General features: G+C 36.8%; 1 protein-coding gene across 2 annotated transcripts in view; it reads right to left on the bottom strand.

Moving 5' to 3' along the window:
* Positions 1 to 25,793, bottom strand: part of MPP7 (membrane palmitoylated protein 7) — a 147,536-nt gene that overhangs the window by 98,493 nt on the left and 23,250 nt on the right. For both annotated transcript variants that reach the window (XM_041489291.1, XM_041489285.1), the window contains one exon: positions 7,989 to 8,153. In XM_041489291.1, the coding sequence (XP_041345225.1) occupies positions 7,989 to 8,025 (37 nt within the window). In that variant the 5' untranslated portion in view covers positions 8,026 to 8,153. The remainder of the gene's footprint in view (positions 1 to 7,988; positions 8,154 to 25,793) is intronic.

The raw sequence follows: 25,793 nt of genomic DNA, 5'->3' as shown, positions 1-25,793 counted from the left end.
ATTTGCCTTACACACAACCAAGCATCACTGCAGTAGAAGCACTTATTCTGACATCCTTGCTGTTGAATAACAAAATCAGTCACTAACACCACATACTGAAAATTATTTCATTCTGAAATTTGAGATTAGCATTTAAGCACAGGTTCAAATAAAAACATATGCAGTATGTCTGCATATTAGGATGGACACACTGCACTGTCCTATCAGACTCCAGCTGTATAAAGAGCGGTATGTGCTCAGATTTATGTGCTACAAATAATTTTTTTTTATGTTCTCTTAATTCCACTAAATATATAGGCTTGCTGACACTACAAAAAGTTAAAGAGTAACAATTTTTCTCTGCAGAGCCAGATGGATTAACTCATTCCAGTAAGCACCTTTTTTATATTTTGCAGTTTAGTGTTTCTGCAAAAAGAAATTAATTTTTAAAATACAGAACACCAAGTAACTACATCATGCACTTGCATAACTACAACATGCAAGTGATCGGCATCTTGGGAAAAATATCTGTTTTGATTTATTTGCTAATTCACAAAAAAAAGTAAAATGCTGAAATCCTTACAGATGGCAGAGCAATAGAAATACCAATGCTGTATATTTTTTCGAATGAAAAAAATAATTTTGCTGTAAGTATCCTCAAAGAACGAGACTGCATATTAATAAGGGCAGTAGCATTTTAACTTTAAAGTTGTACCTGATTTTTACTCCTCAAAGCTACAGTAAATTTGTTAGCCCACCTTAAAACAATGTTATGACAGAAAATGTTGAATGAGTAATTATTTAAACCCATCACTTTAAAAAATATTATTTCCTTCAAAATGGAAAAGTCTTTAGTTTTGGAACTTGGCTCCCAGAGCTAAAGAATACGCGGTTGTTTGAAACAGTTATTGGTCTTTTAGGATTTGTCTCAACATGTGTATTTCAGATTTAACATACCACATACCGTTAGCGTTCTGATGCGAGTTAAAGAGTTGATCTCTATCTGCATCCATACAGGGCAAGACTTGCTGCAAAGTTCCTGCTCGTATGGCTCATCAAAGCTGTTTCAAAATCAAACCCTCTCAAAAACGTAGTTACTAGACACTGTGTCAACATGGATAATTTCAAAGTTCATAAAACGTACTTTTATGAGTATTCAAAAGCCCACCTTTTATCTGCAAGAATAACATATACATAAAACTGATTTAAAGTGACCCATCAAGGACAAATTAACAAGCAGCTTGTGGAAAACTCATACAATTTTTTTTTCTTTTTTTTTTTTTTTTTTTACTCCTGTCTCCTCCAACGAAGCCTGAGTACTATGGCACCTCAAATAACCTTGACTAATTGACCAGTCCTTTCCATAGACATCAGCTTGGCAAGTCTTTGGTATTTCTATCTTGATTTTCATCAGCCCTAGAGGAGGCAATAGCAAGTACCTGGCAGGCAGTCAGGAAAGAACTCATTCCAGCACCTGGAAGGCACTGGGCACACCAGCCATGTTTTAACCCTTTAGTCACAGTTTACAAGGTTATAAGATACTTGGCACTGGGGAGGGGCAGCAAGGACTACTAAACATAGCATTTTACATCTGCAAAAGGAAGACAGAATATCTCATTAAGAGCTTGAAAAAAGACTTCTAACAATAGAAATCAACATTATTTTCTAATCAGTTGGGCCTAAGAATAATGGAAACAGTGTTGGATTACCATGTATCTCAACCTCTCATGGTCAAGATACATGCTAAGCATGTATCTCATACAGGATATATCTGTCATGAGAGTAGAAGAAAAAGTCCTACAATCCTAGGCAGTACTGATGCCTGAAATTAAGCCAGTATATTATTTCAGTGTTATGATTCACTGTAGGACCTAGTTTAAGAATTAACACTCCAAACAAGTTATGCCATTACACAATCAGTCATACATATGCAGCCACATATACTTGATTTAAAGGTTTATAGAAGACTATAGGAATATACACAAATTTAAAGAGTCAATTATATTGACAGACTGAGAAAGTTAGGGCTGTTCAGTGTGCAGAAGAGGAGTGTACATAGAGACCTCCAGTGAACTTCCAGCATCTGAGGGGGCATACAAGGAAGGCTGGAGAGGAACTCTTTGTCAGTAACTGTACTGACAGGACAAGCAGTAATGGTTCAAACTGAAAAGAGGGGAAATTTAGATTACTATGTGGAAGAAATTCCTTGTGGTGAGATTGGTGAGGCACTGGAACAGGCTGTTCCCAGAAGCTAGGGCAGTGTTCAAGGTGATGTTGGATGGGGGTCTGAGCAACCTGGCCTAGTGAAAGGTGTCCCTGCTCACACCAAGGGGTTTGAAGTTAGATGATATTTCAGGTCCTTTTCAGCCCAAACCATTCCATGATCCTACATCATCATCTTTTTTTGAAAGTAAGTTTAGGAAAGTAAACTATTTGAAATAATTATTTCATCCTTTATCTATAAAACTAATACATTGCTTTGAGGTGTTCTTTGTGTGCGTTGGGTTTTTTCCTAAACCAATGTGTTATTAAGAAAAAAAAAAAATCAATTTTGAACCCCTGTATTTCACAACAGGCAACTAACAGCTCGCAGGAAAGCTTCTCATTACCTCTCAGTAGTAATAAACTGCCTTTTGATTAACAGGTTTAATTCTTCTAAATCAGGCAGGATTTGGTGTGATATTGGGCTGAGAAGCCACAGAACCTTCCATTAAATGCACACAGTATGCAGGCTCTGCTGGCTAACCTGGATGCTTGGCACAGCTACACTTGATGGGGGCAGCACGGCGTGCCCTCAGCAAAGGACACCTGGTGTCACTAGAACTGTCAACCCTTGTGTGCTACAGCTTTCAGTCCAACAAACAGAACAATACATAACAAAGCTTCTGCTTAGAAACAGTACTGTACCTTCAAATTTACTACAAAACTACACACTGCTCACCAAACAAAACGGGGGAGGGGGAAAAATTGTTTCAGCTGCCCGACCATTTGAATTTAAATGTGTCCAAAAACTGTAACCATTTTAAAGAGTTTACCATCAGCAAACATACATACACACATTTTCTAATTCCACACTACTGAATCAGTCTAGCAATATTAACACAAAACAGAACAGTTTAGAGAAATTTCATTTCACTTTGAACGAATTTTCCAAGTCATCATAAATATGCTGATACCGAAGTAAATACCCTTTCCAACACCAGCAAGTTGTATTTTTAAAAATTAAATCAGATTGCAATTAAAGCTAGCCATACATCTCATACTTTCCCAAATCTTCCAAATTAATGTTATCCTAAAAGCCATTTAATGCCTCTGGCAGATGGAGATGGGGAGAAATCAAGAATGCAAGGATAAATTATTGGCTCTATTTATTAATTCAGTATAAATTTTGCCTCAGCTGTCATATCCATTTTCATGAATATCTGGCCATACCTATGCATCTCAACGTGCTGAGGAATTAAAGTAGCTTTGAAATGGTGATGCAGCCAAAGCAACTACATACCACACCACACTTGCTGCAGCACACCTATGCGTAAAGTTATAACCAAAGGTGTAAAGCAGGCAAGTGAAGGCTTTCCCTCTGCTCTGTTTCCACCACAGGACGCCAGTGGGGAAGTAAAGGCAGTTTTTGGTGCAGGAACCAATGACCCTGCAAGGCTTTGCCCTGGCAGCCTCCAACAGAAGAACAACTCCCAGAAATCTTTCCTTCATGGCTCTCCTAAATTCCCCTTCTCTCCATCTCATAACAATGAGATGGCCAGATCTTTGGTCACCATTTTGTGTTGCTGCATTCTTTAAATAGGCTGTAAAAAATAAAACTCTCTGATTTCTATCTTCCTCTGAATACTGAAAACTGGGTTAAAAGGCTAAAATTAAAATTTTAGCACTTCAGATTAATTTGTCTTTCTTCCACTATAGAGGTTTCTGATGCTAAGTTGAGCTTAGCCAACTACTCAGCTTTTTCTTTATATTATTACTTTTTTCTCCAGCTTTTTATCATTTTTATTATCAAATCCTTTTAGAAATCACCATTTTGAAACTGACAAGCTGATCAAAATGCATTAATATAGTAGTAGATAAAGAGAAGACATATGAAAACAATAAATGACAGCTTCTTTTTGTGTTCAGGTGACTGCAAAATCGTCTTTGAACTTCACATTGCTTGCAGTGGTCTCTGACCACCGGGAATTCAATCCATATGAAATATCCTAACAAAATATTTCTACCAGCATTCAACATATCCACATCAACAGCATGCAGCTTCAGAGGTTGAGATTAATTCTAAAGAATCACCGAATATACTACTATAAATGCATTCTGGAAAAATACCTAACATTTAGAACAGATTTCACGTTTCTATTTAGTATTATTACAAAACAGAGATGAAAACACAAAAACCAGGAATATTTTAAAGGCCATATGAACTTAAAATTTGGTAAGTAACAAACGTGGGAGTTTTTTTAATTAAAACCTAATAGGTAATCAGTTTTGCAGCCTTGTAATACTTAGAAAACTCCACTATCTGGCACAGTGCTTGCTCCTTTATGTGCTCAAGGAGAAACTAACATAAGCCCTCACACATTTTCTCTTTCTATAATTTACAATACTCAAGTCCAAGAACTGCTTCTGACTTTCATTGTATATAAGCAATCTCAAACAGCTTTACTTGGTGCCTAAGCTTGGCCCATAAATGTGATTTTCCTGCTGACAACACATGAAACAAAAACATGATGTTTGCTTCGCGCATTCATGCGCTGCTTTTTGAGAACAGAAAAGCATTTTTAAGTTTGTCAGTTAAGCAAGCTTGATACAGGGCTGGGAGGAAAGAAATCTGCAACAAGTTTACGATGTTTTTCACATTAGAACAACACTTAAAGCATAATGATGTCATCTTGGCTCCACCAAAGTCAGCAACAAAGCTGCCATCTACTACTATGAAGCCAGAACTGCAATTTTGCACCTTCCTAAATATAGCAGGTAAGTGAATGCCAGATCTCACAGATTTGCTTTACCTGCAAAAACTCGAGTCTTCTTGCTCAGTCTTCAAAAAGTCTTTTTGGTGGGCTTGCACACAGAGGGCAAGCAGACTTTTGCAACACAGAAACTGTTGAAAATTTCTGACCCAGCCTGAGGCATAAGCTCAGCCTTTCATTCAGGCTGGTTGCTTTAAGATAACTTTGACTTGACACTGACAGGACCATAAACCTTAAGGGTCACACAGATGTTATACACAATGAGCAGGTTTTCCATTATTACTGTTGTTATATAAAAATAGGTTTTCTATATGGCTAATGGAGAGTGGAAGAGCAAGAACCATCTGCACGTAAGCCTTTGTCCTCTGTCTTTATGTTAGTGAAGCCAGATCAATCTGGTAAGGTATAAGATTAAATTAAAAGTCACTATTGCAATCTGAATAAATTAAACCAAACCTTTTTTTAAAAGATTGAAAATAGTGTAGCCATGACTTTGATTTATCATAGCTTTAAGCCTGGTAAATGCCCCTCAAAACAGATTTAAAAGGCATGGCTTGTGTTCAGAAGAAGATATAGGTTAAAACAAGGTAGGATAAAAGCAAGTATATGAAGAATGTATATGAAGAAAGCAGCTGAAAGTACATGGTGCCACTTCTAATAGAAGCTGTTGACACAAGTAAAAGCAAGGTAAAGTGAACGTAGTCAGGTAACCATTTAGTCTCATCAAACACAGCCCATCATGAACATCATCCTATTTTTGACAGTGAACTGGTACTTCAGACTATTTTAAAAAAATTAATTCATTAATGTTCCCGTACTGGTGACTGAATGTCCAGTGGTCCATGACATGGCAACTTTCGATATTCACAGATGATGCATTTCTATTTACAAACCCTCATGGAACGCTTTCATTTGTTTTTAAACCCAGGGTTACTTTTATTTCACCCAACATCTAACAGACACAAAATTAGGTTAGGCTGCACTTTGTTTGATTGTATTTAGAAAAGAGAGTCTTAGCAAACAGATTGAGCAGGGTTACGTCCCTATCCTAAAGGTCCCACTAAGTGACTTGCCAAGTCCTCAGTGCCCCAGGCAGGGCAGTTTCAACTCGTCACATGCCACAATACCAGTCTGTGCAGGCAGGGTGAGAGGAAGACTGCTCACCCACAAAGCAAGAACAGAGGTAGGAAAAACTTTATGCACATCACTACTTTTTAATCTAAGAGTAAGAGTAACAGCAGAAAAGCAGGACTCCAGTTAGAAACCACAGGCAGGGTAGAAAGCACAGTTTGATGTAACATCCCAAAAATACTTAAGTGCATATCAGCCCAATCAGGAAGTATTGTAAATAAAGTGGGAGGGAAAAAATAATTATCTTTTCACTCCAAATGCAAATTTTTATTTAGAGAAACAACTTACAACTTGAGGCAGAAAGAAAAAAGGACTTAACAAGCAGTATTATTTAACAGCAAGATATTAATGGCATGTATCATGTTTTACTATAAATTTCATGAGACAATGGAGACACTTGAGTTTTAACACAGATCTTAATTATTAAAGGTATGTTTGCACTGTCATATGGATTAAATAGCAGAGTAAAACATACTTAGAGGCATTTTAACACACACTATTTCAAAATTAGGATTATCTTCTACTTTTTGAAGCCCTTCTCTCTTTCTTTATTCATAAAGTCCATGACTATTACTTTTGGATATATTACAATCTTCAAAAATAAACAGGTAATAATTTTTTTAAAAATTAAGGAAGGTTTTGAAAGGACACAAAAAGGTGCATGATAAAGAAAGCAAAGGTCCAGAGTGGAAAATCAGCCTAGAGCAGACCCTGACACATCTTCCAAAACTCAGCTTTAGCATACTGAACAGCTTCAATTCACTTATTTCCATGAGGAGAGGGAGAGAAAAGAAAGGTATGCAGAGATAGGGTTTGGCAAAGTCATAGTCAAATCCCTTAAACACAGGAATAGGGAGACAAAAAAAGCATATAAAACCAAACAACTCTCCTTTCCCATGGCAACAAATAAATAGACTCACACCCTAATTGTAAAGATTAATATTGTCATCTAGGATAAATTTTATGTGTAGGGAAAACAAAATCACCCTGTATATTCTACTAAAAAAAAGAATCAAATGCAGTTCCTTATATACATACTTAAATACATATTTTTTGATTCCTGATTTGAAATGTCCCTCCTAATTTTCCAAATCCTTCTGTTACTTCTTGTGCATAAAACTATAGGCACAGGGGTGGAAAGCAGTGATTTTTGTATTGTACTGCAACCTCAGCTGGATCACCCTTTTTTAACAAACACTCTTAAGCAAAAATACTAACTTTAGTTATCCCAAACAGAGGGACAAAAATACTGTCAGAGAGGGAGAATTCAGGATAGCAAGAAGATGAAATTTAACTTTGAATATAACCTAATATTGCCACAAAGAAGGTGAAAACTATGGAAAGCTACATATCTGCAATCCCACTGCCAGCAGTCAGTGACAGGAGCTGGGCTCTGACGTGGAAGGCAAGTGAAAAAACTGAATTTGAGACAGTATTTTTCTTCTCCTAATTTGTTATAGAGTTGTCAAAACTGAATAGTCTGTGTTCAGAAATAACTCCACTGATAACTGTAACTCACAGAGGGGATAGTCTAGACTGCTGCAAATATTAAGGCATGCATGATATCATCAGCCTTTTTTTTTTCCCTCCTCCTCCTTTTTCAAGTTAACATTGTAGGAACCATGCTCAGAGATGAATCCAAATTCTTCAGATCCATCTATAATATATGTTTGGATCTGTTCTTTTTAGGAGGTTGGGGACAGAGTGAAAGAAGGTGGTGGTGGAACTTTTCAAAATTAATATATTTTATCTGTGGTGTTTCATGTATCTAAATTAACTTCAGGGAGAAAAGGTTATGTTTTAAGTCTTAAAAATCTGGTGAGACCATAATTAATTATCTTACTTGAAATACAGACTTAACAAATAAGACGTGGAGGAAGCACGGCCCCTCCTTGGCCTGCGTACCTGTGTCACTTCCAGATCCAGTTGATAACGCTGGCATGATTGAGTCTGCAGAGCGTCACGCAGAAACCTCAAACCAGCGCTGCAGCCAGAAGGCAGAAGTTTATTTCACTTTAACTGCTTGCAGCCAAGTAGTCTACAAAGATTTATGTTATCTCCCAGCTTCTCCTAGAAAGAACAGAAATAGAATTTTACAATTAAGAACATTGTTAAACTGTATATTACTGCAGCTAATCAAATCCATTGATTTTCATGAAATAAGCTTTTATTTAAGATTCTCTAAACCAAGCACTAGGCATTTATTTATGACTGTTAAGATTTTTGTTTCCTCCAGGTGAAACAAGTTTTGTTTTCTTCAGTCCAGCCTATAATCCCATTCTACATTAACAATAATTTAACACATTTCTCATGTGTAAATTATACTCTTTAACTCCAGCATGTCAGGCATTTTGGAAATAAAGCCTAGGGGTATTTTATTAAAACTGTGAATAATTGAGGGCATTCAAATTTTTCTATTACTTATCTCAGGGAAATAAAATTGCTTACTAACATGGTAATTTATTCAGTGTTTCTATTAACCTCATTTCAATTGTTTTCAGACCATTTAAGATTTTTGTTTGCAATCTGGAAATATAATTTAAATTTTAACTGAAGTTATAAAAAATAGGACTGGAGCAAATACTTTTCTAAGGTAAATAGCAGTTTGATTCGTGGAGTTGATGGAGCCATTACCATGTAAGGAATATTTCTGTGATTCATTATGACAAAGTTAGTGGTTTTTTAACACATATTTTGTAATAATTGTACAGGTCTACTGATAGTAAATTTTAGGTCTTTCTTTCAACCACTTTTTGAGAAAAATTCAGAGTACATGAAACAAAAATTAAAATTAATGTCAAATGGAAGTGAACGCATTTGTATTCAAGTATGTTAAAATATGAAACTGGAACGCAAATGTACAAAAAGAAATTCCAAGTTAAGACAGCAAATGTCTCCTTAGAGCAGGGCAGGGACTGATGTGTTTGCAGGGAGAAGGAAGGGAGAGAGGAAAGTAGAAGCTACCAGAAAATAAAGATTTTTTTTCCAGACTTCAGTAAACAAAAAGGATCCTTGAAGAAAGAAAGCAGCATAGTTCTGCTTTAGCAAAAGAAAATAAACAAACAAAAGAGCATTTTTGCTGCTGCTATTGCTGGTTTGAGTTTTGTTGGTTTTTTTAAAACACATTCATATTAATCAGAATGACTTTTGAAGTCATGTTGGCTCTTAAAGTGCATATTTTGGACCCATTTTAACTTGGCAGCAGTCTTGTGGAAGAGTGATATACAGGTGCTGTAAACAGTGTACGCTGTTTAAAATTTTGTTTTTCACTGAAAAGAATCTCCACATGGCTGAAAATATTGCAGCATACTAATGGCCATCCACAAGATTTTGTTTAATAAATTTTAAAGCAATAATTAGATATAAGTTAGTTGTTCACTTGTCCCCAGGCATAAGCCTACAGTTTAAATAGTCTGGCAGGTTTTTTTAAGTACGGGGGGTTTTTTATGTCCCCCAGACATTTACCCAGTGAATCTGGGTGGTTTGGTTAAGAAGGCAAATACTGCAGAAGTTACCTCCCTGGACAACTTCTTCTGGGATGAAAAGAACCAAATACAAACCTAAAAGCTTATCTGTTAAGATTGTTTAGGGTTTAAGGATTTTTTTAAATTATATAAGTTTACAAAGAAAATAAAGTTTTCAGTAAAAAAAAAAAAATCAGCTTAAAAAAAAATTATTTTGACATTCATCAACTCAGCACAAAAGTCCATTAACTTACAATTTAAAGCACGGATAAAGAAATTAAGTATTCCAGAGTGAAAGCTCATCTTATGATGACAAGAGCTGTAAAACATCTATATGTAAAGCTAGCCAGGGTGCAGTTTAAAAGAGGAAAAAAAAAAAAAAAAGACATCATAGCCAAGGACACATTGTACCAATTAAGATGGAACATATTCACTTTACATTAATTCTGCTTGTTTTCTGTTTAACACATGAAGAAGGAGTCCTGTCCCAAACCCAGTGACAGTCCCCAGCGCGAGTACACCAGAGCAGCCGTGTGAAGGAGAGAGGCATTTTTAATACGTGTAAGAAACTGGTTAAACAAAATTATTGATTACTAATGAAACATCTTTGATTTACATGCATCTTAAAGTACTTTCATCTATTAAAAAGAAAAAAAAAAAAAAAAAGAAAAACCAGAAAAACACCAAAATCAACCAATCAAGGTGTTCTCATTATAAGCACATTACTATTAACCAGAAATTCAGGGTCCTTAAAAAGAGTTCACTGCAAAATGCAGAAAACCTTGTTGATCTACATATATGAGATGTATTTCCATAATTTTATTTTTCTTTATTTCACAGTAAATCATTCAGTACAAAAAAAAAATCAAGCTCCTCATTATTTAAGAAACCTATATACAGCATAAAGTTATTGCCCCCTGATCCTAAATATATATTAATGAAAAATAAATGACCTGATGAAATCCTTACCAGTAAAATGCTTAATATTTTGCTGGAATGGGATGGGGATTTTTTTTTTTTTCCTAACGTGCAAATTAAGCTACATTTTTGCAGTGATGATGCTATTTTCTTTGGCTCACTTCATTTAAAATGCTTTGGAAGTTTTTGCCGGAGCCCAGCCATAGGCATTGCTGACTGCTGTATGGAATCGATTTGCTGCAACACAAAAATACCAGCTGTTACAGTATGTCCTGAGAGGGATTACCGAATATTCCTAAATTGAAGTTCAATCCATCTTTCCATAAAAATTAGGAGCCAGGGCCAGGAACGTAACAGCAGTATCAAGTGCACCTGAGGCATTTACAATACCCAGCAGAACTGTTACAACCAGCCTTTAAAAAGGGCTTATTTTTGAAATTTCATTATTCCAGTTGTACCTTGCTTCTATAGATCGCACCGTATCGGGTTCTGCTGGCACCCGCCGCGTGGAAACAGCGCCGCCCGCCCGGCCCCTCACGGCTCCCGCCTGACCCCTGGCGGCCGCGGGGGGCGCCGCGCCCGCCTCGCTCCCCACACGCTGCGGGCAGCAGGCCCTCGCGAGGGCTACACGTGCCTTCCTTGCTTCTGCTTTTAATTGTTTTAATGCAAATGGATTGAGATGAAATAACAAAACGCATAATTTTAATTGTTTCTGCCTGTGTTTATCTGCATAATGAAAGACATCTCTATTTTAAGGCGTTCTGGTTGAACGGCAGGTGTTGGGGGGGGAAAAAAAAGCTTCGGCTGTAAAAAGCGCAGAAATGCTCCTGTTTTCCAGCAGCTCCCACACGCTGTAGGATCATCAAGCCAGACACAGCTCTGGTCACCATCACCACCAAGGTCATTACAGTGACATTACTCACTAGGGTGACGGGCCCCGGATGCACAAGGTCAGGAGTGGGGCAGAAGCCTCCCAGAAGCACCATCCCAAACCACAAAATTCTAGAATTACAGCTCTCCAAGGGAACCATTTTTCTGCATATCCCACATGTAAGAGAGGCCCCTTAGCAAAGGATGAGGGATAAATCTTGTTGGCGATCACTCGCGTTGTGAACACAGGACTGGTAAGAACAGGCAGAGGTCGGGCAGATAAAGCAAGCAGGTGGGAGGCAGCTGCAGAGTGCCAAGATGAATGGCCTTCCATGTAATTTCAGCTTTAGTAGCTTCTTTCTAGCATCCTCCAGCATCCTCTTTGGAATTGAAATGACTCCATGAGTCATGGATACACTTTATTTCAGTCAAGTTCATTCTTTGAGAAAAGATGAGGTAGAAAAGCTAATTCAAATTTGTACATATGGCAAGTTGGAGACAGAACACATGATGTCTTGGTTCTACCTCAGACTTCCCACACAAACCCCAATAAACTCCATAATATTTATTTCTGAAAGGATATTTTACAAGTTACCCAATATTTTGGCACTTTAATGAATATAAATTGATTTTCTTCATATTTGAAAAGCAGACTGAAGACTTTTGATTAATTGATAACAGATAAAAACATTAAAAGTATGAACATAGCAATGCTACAAATCAGGAGGCGGGCAGGCTGGGGATGGGACACATAAACCCAGGCTGTTAGATACAAGAAACATACAAGCTATTTTTCTAAAGGATGCTACAATTATGATGACTATAACCTTGATCTCCAGGACTAAACCAGAATGTCTGCAAATGGTATTCAAACTACCAGATAGAGATTTCATGTGGAGACAGGAAATTTGACAGCCAGTCAGTCTTGTATTCATTATGGGGCCTCAAGTAATTGAGTGACTACAGACATGTATACAAGACTCCAAAACCCAGTGAGCACAGGAAATTGCCAAGGGGGGTTTTCTAGACTGGGAGAAGTAAATTTGTTTCAGTAGACAAAATCTGAATTGAAAATGGTGGTGGACTCTTTTGGAAGCTGTAATGTAAGGGGATCTAGTGAATTTTTAAACTCTTCTGGAAAAGGTTTCACCTCCTTAATCACACGGTCTCCGACAGGCTACTGGAACCCGCTCGTGGCTCCTGACAGGCTTCCAAAGCTGCTCAGCCACCCCTACACGCAGTACATGCTTGCTGGCAACAGGAACCTTCAAAAAATCTTCAACGTGAATTACTGCGTAGAGGACATGTGCATAAACATGATGGGTCTTCAAAGATGCTGCAGAAGAAGCTACCTCTGACTCACTCAGCTGTGCATGTAATGAAAATTAAAACTATCACAAGGATCTCTCTGTATGAAGTCCATTTAAAAACTTCAGAAATATCTATGGCAACTACCAAATGTTATTAACTAATACACCAACACAGAAAACACCAACTGCCCCAAACTGGAAAGGTCAACAGCTGCCTTCACTAACTCTCTCATGGTCTTGTCTTTATATCAGTCTTCAGCCATAAGAAAAATTAAAGGCTTCTGCATATTTTTCTGTATAATGTTCTATCAGTGTTCTCCATTTTATTTAGGTTACACCATAGATATGTTAGAAAGAGCCTCACTTTGTGAAAAGACTTTGAGAACAGTAGATAATTTAGGCACTCTTAAGCATCCACTGAAAATGTGTAACTGCTTGGCATTTAATTTATACATTTGTGGTTACATCTTTAACAAACAGCAGTTTGGGAAAAAAACTTCTAAAATCATTTTATCTTGTAGTGTGACTTCTACTTGCATGGCTCAAATCTGACTGTGAAGTCAGTGCATCAGAGAGAGACGTCTCTGGTCTCTACTTATGGGAAAATTTTTACAGATGCAAAAAAAAAAGGGATTACCTAAATGATAAAATCCTTGAGTACAAGGAATAAAAAGAGAGAGTATTTAAGAAATAATGTACTGAAAAACATTAAGACAGTAGAAATTACTACCCCATCAGTCTGTGGTGGCTATTTCCAGCAGTTTGATAAACACCAGAACACAAAGTCCGGCGTATTTCCAGTTAGTGGCCCTCCTCACTGCTGTCTCAGCTACATTGGACCTTTATCATTTTGTTCTCTTTCTCTTCAAGGATGAGCTCCCACTAGACACCTCCCTTGCTGGATTATAAACAGAAAACACACAACTTCAATCACTACCTGACCACACATTTCCAAAAACATGCCAGAAGCTCATATATGGGGGAGATCCTCTCTCATGTTTGACTGAGTTTGTTCAAAGGGCTCAGAAGACAGGCAGAAGGAAAAGAGCAGAATGTACAATTTTATTCCTTCACAACTTCAGCAAAAGACAGGTTTCTCCTCCTGACAAGAGTAATCCTGTGTCAATGGAAAAATCTCACTTACTTTAACAACTCCAATAGCAACACTGAAACTGGTATCACAATTTTTCTTTTTCAGACTGTTTTCCCCCATAATATTCTTTCATGGTCTGGAGCAGGACCATTTATCTAGATACCACTGTTATCTAAACCCTCTCTAAATACAAGTGTGAAATAATTCTTTCAATGAGTCAATACAACAGAAAAACCAGAAATAAAATACAAAATATATTAAGATATTAAAAAGTTGGTAACACAAAAACCCCTACGTGAGCTCTGTCCAGACTTAGATTTTTAACGTTAGTGTTTGAATTGAACACATTCCTTTAAATGCACGAAAACATTCCTTTAAATAAACACACTAAAGCTACCAGTTTAATTTTAACCAGCATCACTGTTGTAGATGTCCAATACCCTTAGACAGATCCAATTTTCTGCAAATAAAATGTACCAACTGACAGAATAATATTAGTTTAATATACTAGTTTAATAAAGCTATTCATTAAAATGTGACCTAAACTATGTCTCAGATCAAAGGTTGCTCTTTCAGTCTGAGTTACTGGTTTGGGCACACTTTTAACACTTTTCCCCTAGCTGCAAACCATTCCTTTCCTTGGAAAATAGCTGTCAGCAGGTACCACAGCCTCTCCATTAATTACCTGCACAAATAGTTTTGTTCTGGCAGTGTTTCCTGACAGTCTGTTTGAAAAATGTAACTACCTACAGTAAATTACAAACCTTACTGACCCCCAAAATACTGAAAAAATTGGCAATTTTTCTATAAATGAGAGTTCAGCAAAACCTACTGCAATGAGTCATCCAATAACCTCAACACGCCCTAACAAACAATTTAAAATGTTTTGCACCAAGGGGCTCCAGTTTTAGAAATATACTTCATATTTTAATAGTATTATAACGCAGTTTGAGCCCACATTTACAAAAGTGAATGGGAAATCTGTGATAGAAGTAAAACCAGGATTAAGGACATCCTAAAGAAACTAGTAAATATCTAATTAACTTAAATAGTTTAGCCACATATTAGCGTCACCAGCATTATTTACATCATAGTCCAACAAAACATGTATGCATCACTTCTCAGGTCTGTTAAACAGCCATATCCAGAAATCATCCCCACAATTACATAAATATTCAAATTATTACTTCAAACTCAGAAATACCTCCTCCAATGTCTGAATGTTATTTTTCAAACTCAAAATTTTGAACATCTCTAGACCCAAATAAGGCACAGATATTTCACAGTGCTTCCAAATTTTATTACAGAACTTTTGATCACTCCTTCTCTTTCAGATTAACTAATCTTCTGTACACTTCTCCTTTGTTCAGCATAATTTTCCATAATCCTCCTCTGTCAAAATGTGATGATTCTTTTTAGAGGATGGGTAAAGAAAAGAGATGAATTAATAATTAAGCACGGGGTTTATTTTCTGAGAGCAAAATCAGAATAAACCCCACTTTCTTAGTATGTGTTTTTATCCAAGGAAAAAATCCCACTACAATAATTTTCATTTTAATCAGTTTCAGGTTGCTTTTTTCAAAATGAAGTTTTAAAATTCAGTGAGCAATCTGGACAGTACACCTTCAGCTCAATTTTGAAAAACATTTTGATTTATTAAATGGTAATTTATTAGTTGCATATTGAGCATAAGTAACAAAAAATATTCCTTAAGTGTACACATGCATAGTAAAAACAGTATTGCACATGGAAAGACAGCTAATCAGAGAAGTCTGTGTTTGACTTTCATCAGTTTACAAGCTTCTTCTCAACCACTCTTCTGTGATTTAAGTTTGTAAAGAAAAGAAAGGTGAAGGTCAATAGCCAATCAATGACACATACCAGTGCCTTTGCACTGCTGGTACATCAAGCACAACAGACACTTCTTGCAGTCTTCTGTCTTCTCTCTAAGTTCCCTGTGACCATCTTTCATTCTTGAATTCTCTAGTTCCTTCTAATTTCCAGATGCCACTGAAAAGCTCTCTTCTGACTGCATACCCTCCCCTCTTCCTCCTTGGCAAACTCTGGCAGCACCATTGCATCAAAGCCACTATATGACTTGTCACCAAGCATATACTTCCTTACATTTTTATTTTCATTCTCTTCCTTTTCTCCATTTCCTTCTTTCCAGGAGAGAAGCTTCCCCCTCTCAGGCCCTGCTGTCCAAATTCTATGTTGGAGTTTCTTGCTTCATGTTGATATTCATTTTACCTTTTCCCTTATGACACTGCTGTGTACTCACTATTGTTGTCATGAATCCAAGAACCTCCAGCAATGAACTTGGCCTTTACCCCCTCTATTTATAAATACTCCCATCTCCTGACATTTTACTTTTACTTCCCTTACTTTGCTTCCCGGTTTTCTCCTTCTCCTCCAATTCCACTCCCATCTCACTGATCTTTTACACCACTGCTCACATGGGAAAATGTGAATGACTGTCACACCATTTCTTTCTATAGTCAGTTTCCAAATCTATTTTTAACCAGCAAATCCTTGCTTTACTACTCTCCAAATACCGCCTTTAAGACTCTTCCCTTTCTTCTAGAACAAGGATTAGCCGAGTTCAAACAGGCAAGAAGCCTGAAGCGTGTGGCACATGTCAGCAGCTGCAGACAGCAACATCCACATCGGGAGGTCTGTCTGCCTGCAGCTCTGTGCCATCTCCCGGATGGAACCACCCTCAGAGCAGAACTTTCCGGTGTCTTCAGTTACTTACAGGCAACTGCAAAACTCTAAAAATTTTGGAAACAATAGTATATACAGCTTACAAAATTATACATTAGAAAAATGAGATATAGTTAAGAGTCCATCTTTAAGTTTGATTTACTCTACGAGTCAAGTCACCCTGCACACTTAAGTTATGTGGAAATTTAATTAGCAAGAAAGATATCACCTGGAATTAATTCTAAGTTCTGTCTTGCCAACCTATATAGACCAAGTAATAGTCCCACAGTAATCAGAGTGCCTCTGAGGTAAAAGTCATATTTCCAAGACTTAAAACTGCTTAATTAAAATCTGAGATACTGCTAGATGAAGAGTCAGGTTTAAGGCAAGGGGTAAACTGTATGTCGAGTTCACACTGCAGTGAAAACAAGCTCTCAGATTTCACTTCATTTGGCAAAAAACCCATATTCAATCTTTATGAAGAAAATAATTCAAAATTATAAAAGGTCAATAAACACAAATGCTAACAGAACTAAACTTGGCAGTGCTACCTACATGAAGACTTTTTTTTTCTGTTTTTCTTGTTTAACTCGCAGCTTAATACATTGCTTTAAGTCTTAATGCATACCAGGAAAATACAGGATATGCAAAGAGTCCAAGTTAATGTTGCTGTTGGAAACTTAATGTTTGCATTTCCTGGATTTTGGAATTTTAACTAGGTGAACAATGCTGCATTGATTCTATTTTGGCATTTGCTAGAAATACCAAAGGTGTTTTTTTCTTTTTTTTTTTTCCTTGTCTGAAACTGTATAAATCAGAGTTAAGCAATTTGATAGTGAACCTTTGGCATTTTTTGTTATTCATTGGTCCTCTCCAACTTACATATCTTGAAGTTTACTGGGAAATGACAAAGGTGCTAAATGAAGCAGTAAGCTAACTAAAAGTGCCTAAACATCTTTTAAAAATGTAGTGCTTTGCAAAATAAAATATTGTGAATACAGAAGTTTTGATGATGCAATGCATAACTATTCTACAGTAAAATGTTTCCTTGAACGGTCATTGAAAATTCCCTAATAGCACTGAAGAAGTTAATACAGGACCATGCATTGTTCCCATACATGTCACATACTCCCTTATACTCGTGTAACAGGATGTAACCTCAGGTCAACTCTGAATTGAAAAGCTAAAAATACCTAGTAGTCAAAAAAAAAAAAAAAACAAAACAGAGAAAGGGAAGGTAACTGAGTTCAGCTAAGTGAAGCTTACTTCAGGTACAAAAATTGTAGTCGCTTCAAAGCAGTGGTCTCTTTCAGTACGTACCAATGTGTGTTCCTTGCATTAGTATCCTTGACATGGCAAGATATGGAACAGAACAGGGGCTAGGGCTCATCTGGCACTCTTGGCTCCTATTTTGATAGATGATTTAAGGGTACAACACTGATAGAGATGAGTTAAATACATGTTTTAATCAACCTGCATTCTCAGAATTCAGAAATGGGCTTTTTGCTTAGATTGGGTTTTTTTTAAATTGCTACGGTAAGAGATGTGTCTCCAGTGCTACCTTTTCAAGTCAGGTTCCTACCCTTGAAAATTATGTTGTATAAAAGACACTACAAAATTTAAGCATCTACAAAACCATCTACCTGATGAATTTCAACGCTGAAGAGGTGATGAAAGGAGAGCGATTGAACAGTGAGGAGGCCTCCTCTCTCTTACTGCTCTCCCGATGGATAGGAGGGGACGAGAGAATTCACACTATATACATCAACAATAAAACGTTTTAAAATTTTTTTAACTTCTTTCTAAACTTAGGATGATTTACAGGGCTTTGTACAAAATGACCAGCAATGACTCACATTACTCCCAACGGCTGTGAAAAGCATGGGTGTGGCTTAATGAAGGGACATATTGGATTTTTAACTTCAGAGTACGTTAAATGTTGCTGTCATTCCAGCATGACCACACCAAGAGAGGACATCATCTGCTGCCTGTGGGGGTACAAAGCCAGATGGCAGAAACACAGACACTGCACTCGGAGCAGAATCCAAATGGGCATCAAAACTAATTTTCACCGTGACTTTTCAACCAGAAAAGTGTTTCTACACATAAGTATTTAAAATAAGGTATTCTTTAAATGTGATAAATTGTAAACGTTCCCAGGAACTTGCAACTTACAGCGCTCTAAGCCAGGAGAGGGAGCTCCTGCACTTTTCAAATAAGTCAATGAGGATTTCATCTTCTCATTGGAAATAACAAAGCAGTTCTCCTCATCTCATGCCATGCACAGGTCTGCAACTGATTGCTTAAGAAGAAGAATCTAATATGAAACTTTAGGATATATAATGCTCTAACTATATGTGATGATATTGTTTAAAAAAAACCGTTACCATTAATTTCATTTCCCATCCTTCGAAAAGTAATCATTTTCACATTACATACACAACATTACTGAAGTAACTGCCTGCAAACTGTTTAAGTAGTGAAATTACATGATCGATAAACAATAACACAATGGGTACAAAACCCCACTGAATTTCCTAACAGCAAAAGGTGGTTTTCCTATTTCTAAGTTGAATAAGCTAGAATTACAAGAAATGAAGGACAGGATTTTGGTAATTTTAAGGAAGTTCGGAAACTGGAGAAATGCCAACTAAAACAAATATTTGCAATTTATTACTGCAGAATATTTTCACAGTTGCATTTTGTCAATCCATCTTTTTTTGAAGGTGATGTTTTATAAAACATTTCAATCTAGAATAGCTATTAATAAAGTGCTTCTTTTTCTCCTTTTGTAATCAGGATAAATGAAAAAATATTTCACAGATTTTGTGGTCTGTTTCCATACTACAAAGGCAGTATTTACTCAAAGTAAGAGCAGATAACCAAAAAGTCAGAAGGAACAAAACACAAGTTTTCGTAGTGTGCTCTATCAGAACACATTAATTATACCACAATCATCACTGTGATACCAGTAACATTTTCTAGGTTGAGGCAATATTCATGGAATAAAATTGATTAGGTATTTAAAAGTTATCACTATGGCAAATTTCTAAATTACTTCTCTTCAAAACTACACATACATAGTGAAATGCCTGGTTTACAACTGAACTAACACACCTTAATCCTGGAGATAACTTTCAGTCTCTTGTTTCTTGTTCAGTTAAAATGTCCAAGACTGAGCCAGTCATTTTTTCTAAGTTTTGTAAAGAATGTCCAAGAAATTTTTACCCATTGAAAGAAGTCAATCTGTGAAAATTCCTCACTAGAAAGTACGTGCTAGTTGGAAGAGGAAAAACGTCAAAAATGTAAGATGTAATTTGGCATACATAGGAAATCACATATTTGCCTCTCGCAATGGTTTAAGTTCCAGGTAAGCACTTGTTTCCCAATTTACATGCCTTTCTTCCATTTTCATCAAAATTCTCAGCCTTCCAGGTTCCCTAACCAATGCTTTGATACATATCAACTTTGATAAATGGTTTTATTTTCTATATGGTAAGTGACAACATTCTGTATTTCTTTTGAAAGGAAATGAAGCTTCCTCTTCATAATTTCTTCCGCTCCTTACTGATGACTGTATTAGCATTTCCCACATAGCTCTCAGCTTAATCAGAAATATAAAACCTAACATCATCATATTCCAGCAACCAATTAGCCATCTGGTCTATGTAACTCCTCATTTGACAACAGTAATATTCTTGAACTAATGCTCTGTGCTTGAAAACAGAATTGATTGACAGCAAAATCTACTCATCAATGAAATCTGGCCTCATGATAGAGAAAAATGAGGCTCAAAATTTTGCCTTTGCATCTTCTACGACCTTCAACTAGGGTGGTGAAGGAGGAAAGAAAGGAAAGTCATAAAGATCAAAAGAAGGGCAAAAGCAGCAGTAATATTTCCTGCCAAATTTCACATCAGTGTCAGCTTTTGCAGTTGAGCAATATAATTATGTAGTATAAATTTCATGCCGTTTCATAACTACTCTTCTCTCACTCATCAGTAGGCTTCAGATTTGTGGAAAATATTAGAGTATAACTATTTTTCATGGTATATTATTTGCCAAAATATCACTGTCACAGCTCATTTCAGGTATGGCAGTATGATTAAAGAATACTAAGGGGGCTTTGAAATGTAACTTAATTTTCACAAATAGTGTAATTGTTACTCATAACATTATAAACTGGCTTAAACAGACATTAGGTCCTAGAAGTTAATTCCCTAGAAATTACTAAGTGGATACCAGAAGATATTTCATCATTATGTAGTCCACCCGTCTAAAACAAAAAAAAAAAATAAAAAATACCACCTTTCAACTGAAAGGAATGTAGCCAGCAACAGCCACAAGGAGTGGCAAGGAAATGAAGTGCAGAAGCACATAAGTTCTGTGGAAGAGTTTTTCAGTGTGGCCTAAATTCTTAAATCCAACAGCCCAATGGAAGAAACAACTGAACACAGAGAACAATAACACCCATCCAGCTGTCTCTATTGTTAGGCAAATGGACCAAAACTTTAGAGATTCAAATTAATTTTTCAAAAGGAAATTTCTCTCCATTTAAATGTCAAGCACACATTAAGGGAAGAAAGAAAAGGTATTTTCTTTTGAAATAACTCTGTTTTAAATATGCTGTCACTAAACACATTCGTGAAACCCAGCTGTGCTGCTCCAAGGTCAGCTCCACTGGTCACCAAAGTCTCCTCTGAAAATTCTTGCCTCTACCCTGCCCCTACCTAGCTGAGACAGTAAAGGGGCAGAGAGAAGAAAGAAAACTCTTTTCACACTGCTGTCTAGTGTGAAAACAAGTAGAAATAAGAGACTCATAACTTCACAGCTTGTAGATACAAATGCAGTTTACTAAATAACTTTTTTTCGTAAGTACCACATCACACTATTTCAAGCAGAGTGTATAAACAGAAACAAACAGATTAATGATAATAACCAAATTTAAAACAAACAAGCCCCACCCCAGGAGTTAATCACACAAAATATACAAGTAAGTACATGTAAATGATGAAACAGCATTTTTGAAGATCAGTAGGGTGTGCTTCTGTGATGAATATGTATCTTACATATTGTCACAAAAGAAGATGAATAAGAGTTAATAATCTCCTTCCTCTTCTGGCCACTCACAAAACCCCTTCAAGCCCTCATGAACTACAAAGACACTGAAAAAATAGTCAGAACTAGAACCTCTAGGTTAGAAAGCAATGCCAAAATCAGAGCATTGATCGATGATTTTTTAAAAATCTCTTTTGTCCAGCTATCTTGAACAGTACAGAATAACTACAGTGGGCATGCCCAGCCTCTAACCTCCCCACAGTCACAGGGGAGAGGAAGGAACAACAGGGTTTGTAGAATACCTGCCTCACCAAACACCCTGTGACAACACTATCAGTTTTAATACCAAAGCCTTCAGATCTATGGTATGTTAGAGATCAGTTACTAATAATGTCACCAGCGCTTCTGGAACAGTTACCAGTGTGCAAATGCATACGTATTTGAAAAATAAATCACTGCTGTATGAAGAGGAACTTAAAAAACAAGGGGGAGGGAAGTGCCTATAAGAATAACAAATCCTCTAGCTCTAGATAACTTTGAATAAAAAATTACACCAACTAGGCACTCAGTAAGTTCTTCATAACCATGAAAAACATGGAAACGTGCTGTACTGGATACAGATGCAGACTAGTTGAGTTTCAGCTGGCCACCTTAGCTACCACTCTTCTCCCTTTCATTTTTGGGACCTAATTAGTTTTACAACCCACCAGTATCAGCTGGTCAGCTTGACTCCTGAAGCCAGACACCAGTAGCTACCAGTCCAACTACCATGTCTTGTAGCAGAGACACCAGAAAGCAGCCACCCTGCAGTACACAACCAGCCACCTCTCTTGGAAGTGGCTCAGCAGGATGGTCTGCAGTGAGCAGTTCTGCATGTTTCACTGTTCTTATCTTTCAACCCCAAATAAACCCACCCCTGCCTGTGGGTTTAAGGCAATCTGCAAAACAGTCTTTATGTGTGCAAGGGGGAGGAGAAGGGTCTGAGGCTAATGGCGGAAAAGATTGCCCTGGCACTCACTGAGAGCTAAAAGAATCCCTGAAAACAAAGTGTAAGCAAGTATGTCCAAAGAATTTGCTATCAGCGTTACTTCCAAACCTTGATGAAGACACTTTCAATATCTAATCTCACCATAAAAGCCAGCTTGGAAGAGGAAGGTGGCTCCTCCTGTGAAAATCTAGCAAGTATACCTTGAAACAACCTATGTTCTGTGTTAACACAGGTATCTTGCATCAAAGCCCCTATTTTACAGTTGTAAGTAGTAATTCTCTGTCTTCACACTGCCCAAAATACAGCCCATTTCTCTCATTGCATGGACAATCCATGCTCACTGAGTACTAGAACTTGTCTTTACTGTCTTGTGTATTGGCCTTATTTGCTGCAAACTAGCCCATGCAGCTCTGAAGACAGGATGACCTATTGCTGCTTCTGCATTTTACACACTACTTGCTCAATATACTAAAAGTTACTGAAACATTAGAAGTTAATTCTCACTTTAAAAAAAAATCTAAAGATAAGTGCATTTCAAAAAGACACCTATTATTTTAAGTACATAATCATGGCCCAAAATGACAAAAGGTAATACCTATAAAAATATTCATCCAATAGAATTGTCTAAATTTCAAAGTCTAACAATATAATATATTAAAATAGGTTCCAAGGGACAGAGTTTTTTGAAGTATTACCCTGGATAGTATCACAGCCTTTCTACATATGCAGAGAGCATTTCTTTGATTTCAAATTGCTCAACTAGTTCAATTCAATAACTAGCCTAAAATCCAAGTGACTGAGTAGAACTTCAACACAGGAGTGTTGTTTTCATTTTCCTGTATACAAATGAAAAGGTAAGCATGACAGGAAGATCTGCTTGTTCTACTTTCTCAAAGGATGGCAAATTTAATGTATTCCACTAAATTATCATGGAGGCTAGTATTTCATTTTTTTCATGAAGCTATAGTCATATTTACTAGTAAGTGTTATCATAGGAATGCACACCCGAATTTTACTTGAAATATAAAATTATTTATTACATTCTTTGTGCCTGCAATTCAAAAACTACTTACTGGCTACTTTCAATGAAATTAAGAGCAAAAATATTATTATGTTAAAAAATTTAAAGTTTCCTTTTGTTCTTATCAGTAAAAGTTAAAAAAATAAGAAAATTCATGTTAAGCTATCCAACTGCTTATATTAAAATGTATGGAAGTACACTGTATGTCTTTGTAAGGAAAAAGTGTCATTAACGAAAAGGAATTAATGTCTTAAGAAAAGGTGAAGATGTTTCAGGGCAAATACAAATCTAGAAATTTATTTTCATGCAAATGCTAACAAATTGTTGTAAAATCTGGTTATTACAAAACAATTTGACTTATACAAGTTCTCTGTACTATAGTGTAGTTTTACAGTTTTCATACATTTCCAAAATATGCAAGAGAGCATCATTGTACTTAATCCCCAGATTCAAAGAGAAGGCACAGATGGCCTTAGGTCAGGAGCCCTGATTAATCTGTAGTATCTTTTTTGAGATGATCTAACATTTAAGGGCAGTTAAATGAACACCTATATGTGCAACACCACAGTTAGGATGAACTTAAGCCTCTGTGGAACAGACAGAGATGATACCTGGAAGCCAGCTTGCAGACACACACTGGAAACTCAAACTCAAGTATATCTATTTAGCAACAGCTCTTGAAAAATTTTAATTACCTAGAAACACTAATTAAAATGTGATTAAACTCATTAGGACATCCTAGCTGCAGAGGCAAGAGCACGATGTAGTTCTCCATTCCAGTTTCTGATGCCATAACAGTTGCTGACCTTCCCTTTCCCACAACCTTTTGACATAGCTGCAATAACCTAGCCTTACTGTAGGCTTACAATTTTGACAATAACTGAGATTGAGACATCTGTTCAAAGAGCATCTTGTATCATGTAGGACCAACAAAACATTTACACAAAATGAACTCAATGAAGCTGTAAGTGCAAAGCTCAGACCTGCTCCATTTTAGAGCACCTGACAACTATTCTTCTGATATTCTTTCAGATTTGGTGGTGGAAAAGCTTCCCCTGATTAAGAAATCAGTCTTAACACAAAATCCACGTATTTTATCATGGCAAGCAATCAACAGCTCCATGGCTCAGGAGCTGAACAAACTGGGGCTTTCTGAAACCCTGCACAAGTCCTTGTGGCTGGTGCTCAGTAAGCAGCAGCAATCATTTACCACCAGGTACAGAGACAGCAGCAAGAGGGCACAACACTTGGACCACACAAAAACTGGCACTACCGGCTCTGCTACATATCCTTAAGGGCCTTCTCAGCTCATATATTTTTGGCAGGCCATGGATGCAAAACCAGCTCAGCAGAATACACGAAACATGGCATCATCTGAAATATAAAAAGACAAAATTTCCCTGGCCCACTCCTAAACAATACACAGATATTCCAAAACTTTAGTATAAGTCTTTCAGTCTCCACAGCTCTCCTGCACTAGAAAGGACAATCTTTCCAAACTGAATGAGAAAATGCAATTTTTTTTCCTTGTATTTCCAGGAGAAAAGACACACATCAACCTAACACCAGAGGAAGAGGGAGATCTATATCAATGTTTGTTTAGGCACAATAAACTGTGCTACCTTATTTGTTCTCCTCACTTTCAAGAAAACACATGTCTTCTTTAAAATACCAGCTCAGAAAAAAACTAGTCATGGACAAACAGCAGAAAGAATGTCACATGTAAAGTCATGAAAGGACCAAAAAAAACAAGGTGAAACTTGCTCTTATTAATCTGCAGGAGGTGTTGGGCAGCTGCCAAGTTAGTTAATTCAGATACACAAACAAGTTAATGATGACCTGAGGGAGCAACACTGGATTTACACATTGAAAAAAACACTGTGCAGGAAAATATTGAGAAAATGAATGTACTCTGTATGCTACTATTTCAAAAGCTTTTTAATTCACCAGATGGAACCATGTACCAAACAGAGAAGCAGAGGCTCCCCAAGGAATCCTATTGCAGTCCCCATTTCCATCACAGGATTGGAATTTTCAACAAAAGCTTCAAAGAAGTAAAACTAAGAAGTCCCCTGGTTATAACGGCTTTTGGAATAACCTATCATGCACCTTCTAGGGACCAAAATGTCTTATTGTGTTCAGCAAATTCACATGATCTAAACAAGAAATACTTATTTTTTTTAATTATCATAGTGTAATAGAGAGACAAAACCATGATCTGTTCTGAGTTTCCATTCAAGCTATAGTTTCTGTATTTTAATATCAACAGTGAAAGCCTGAATTCTC

Source organism: Pyrgilauda ruficollis, unplaced genomic scaffold (assembly GCF_017590135.1).
Source record: "Pyrgilauda ruficollis isolate IOZ18807 unplaced genomic scaffold, ASM1759013v1 scaffold12, whole genome shotgun sequence".
In the NCBI taxonomy this organism is placed as follows: Eukaryota; Metazoa; Chordata; class Aves; order Passeriformes; family Passeridae; genus Pyrgilauda; species Pyrgilauda ruficollis.
Note: the sequence above shows the minus strand (reverse complement) of the source record. Positions and strands in the feature narration are given on the sequence as shown.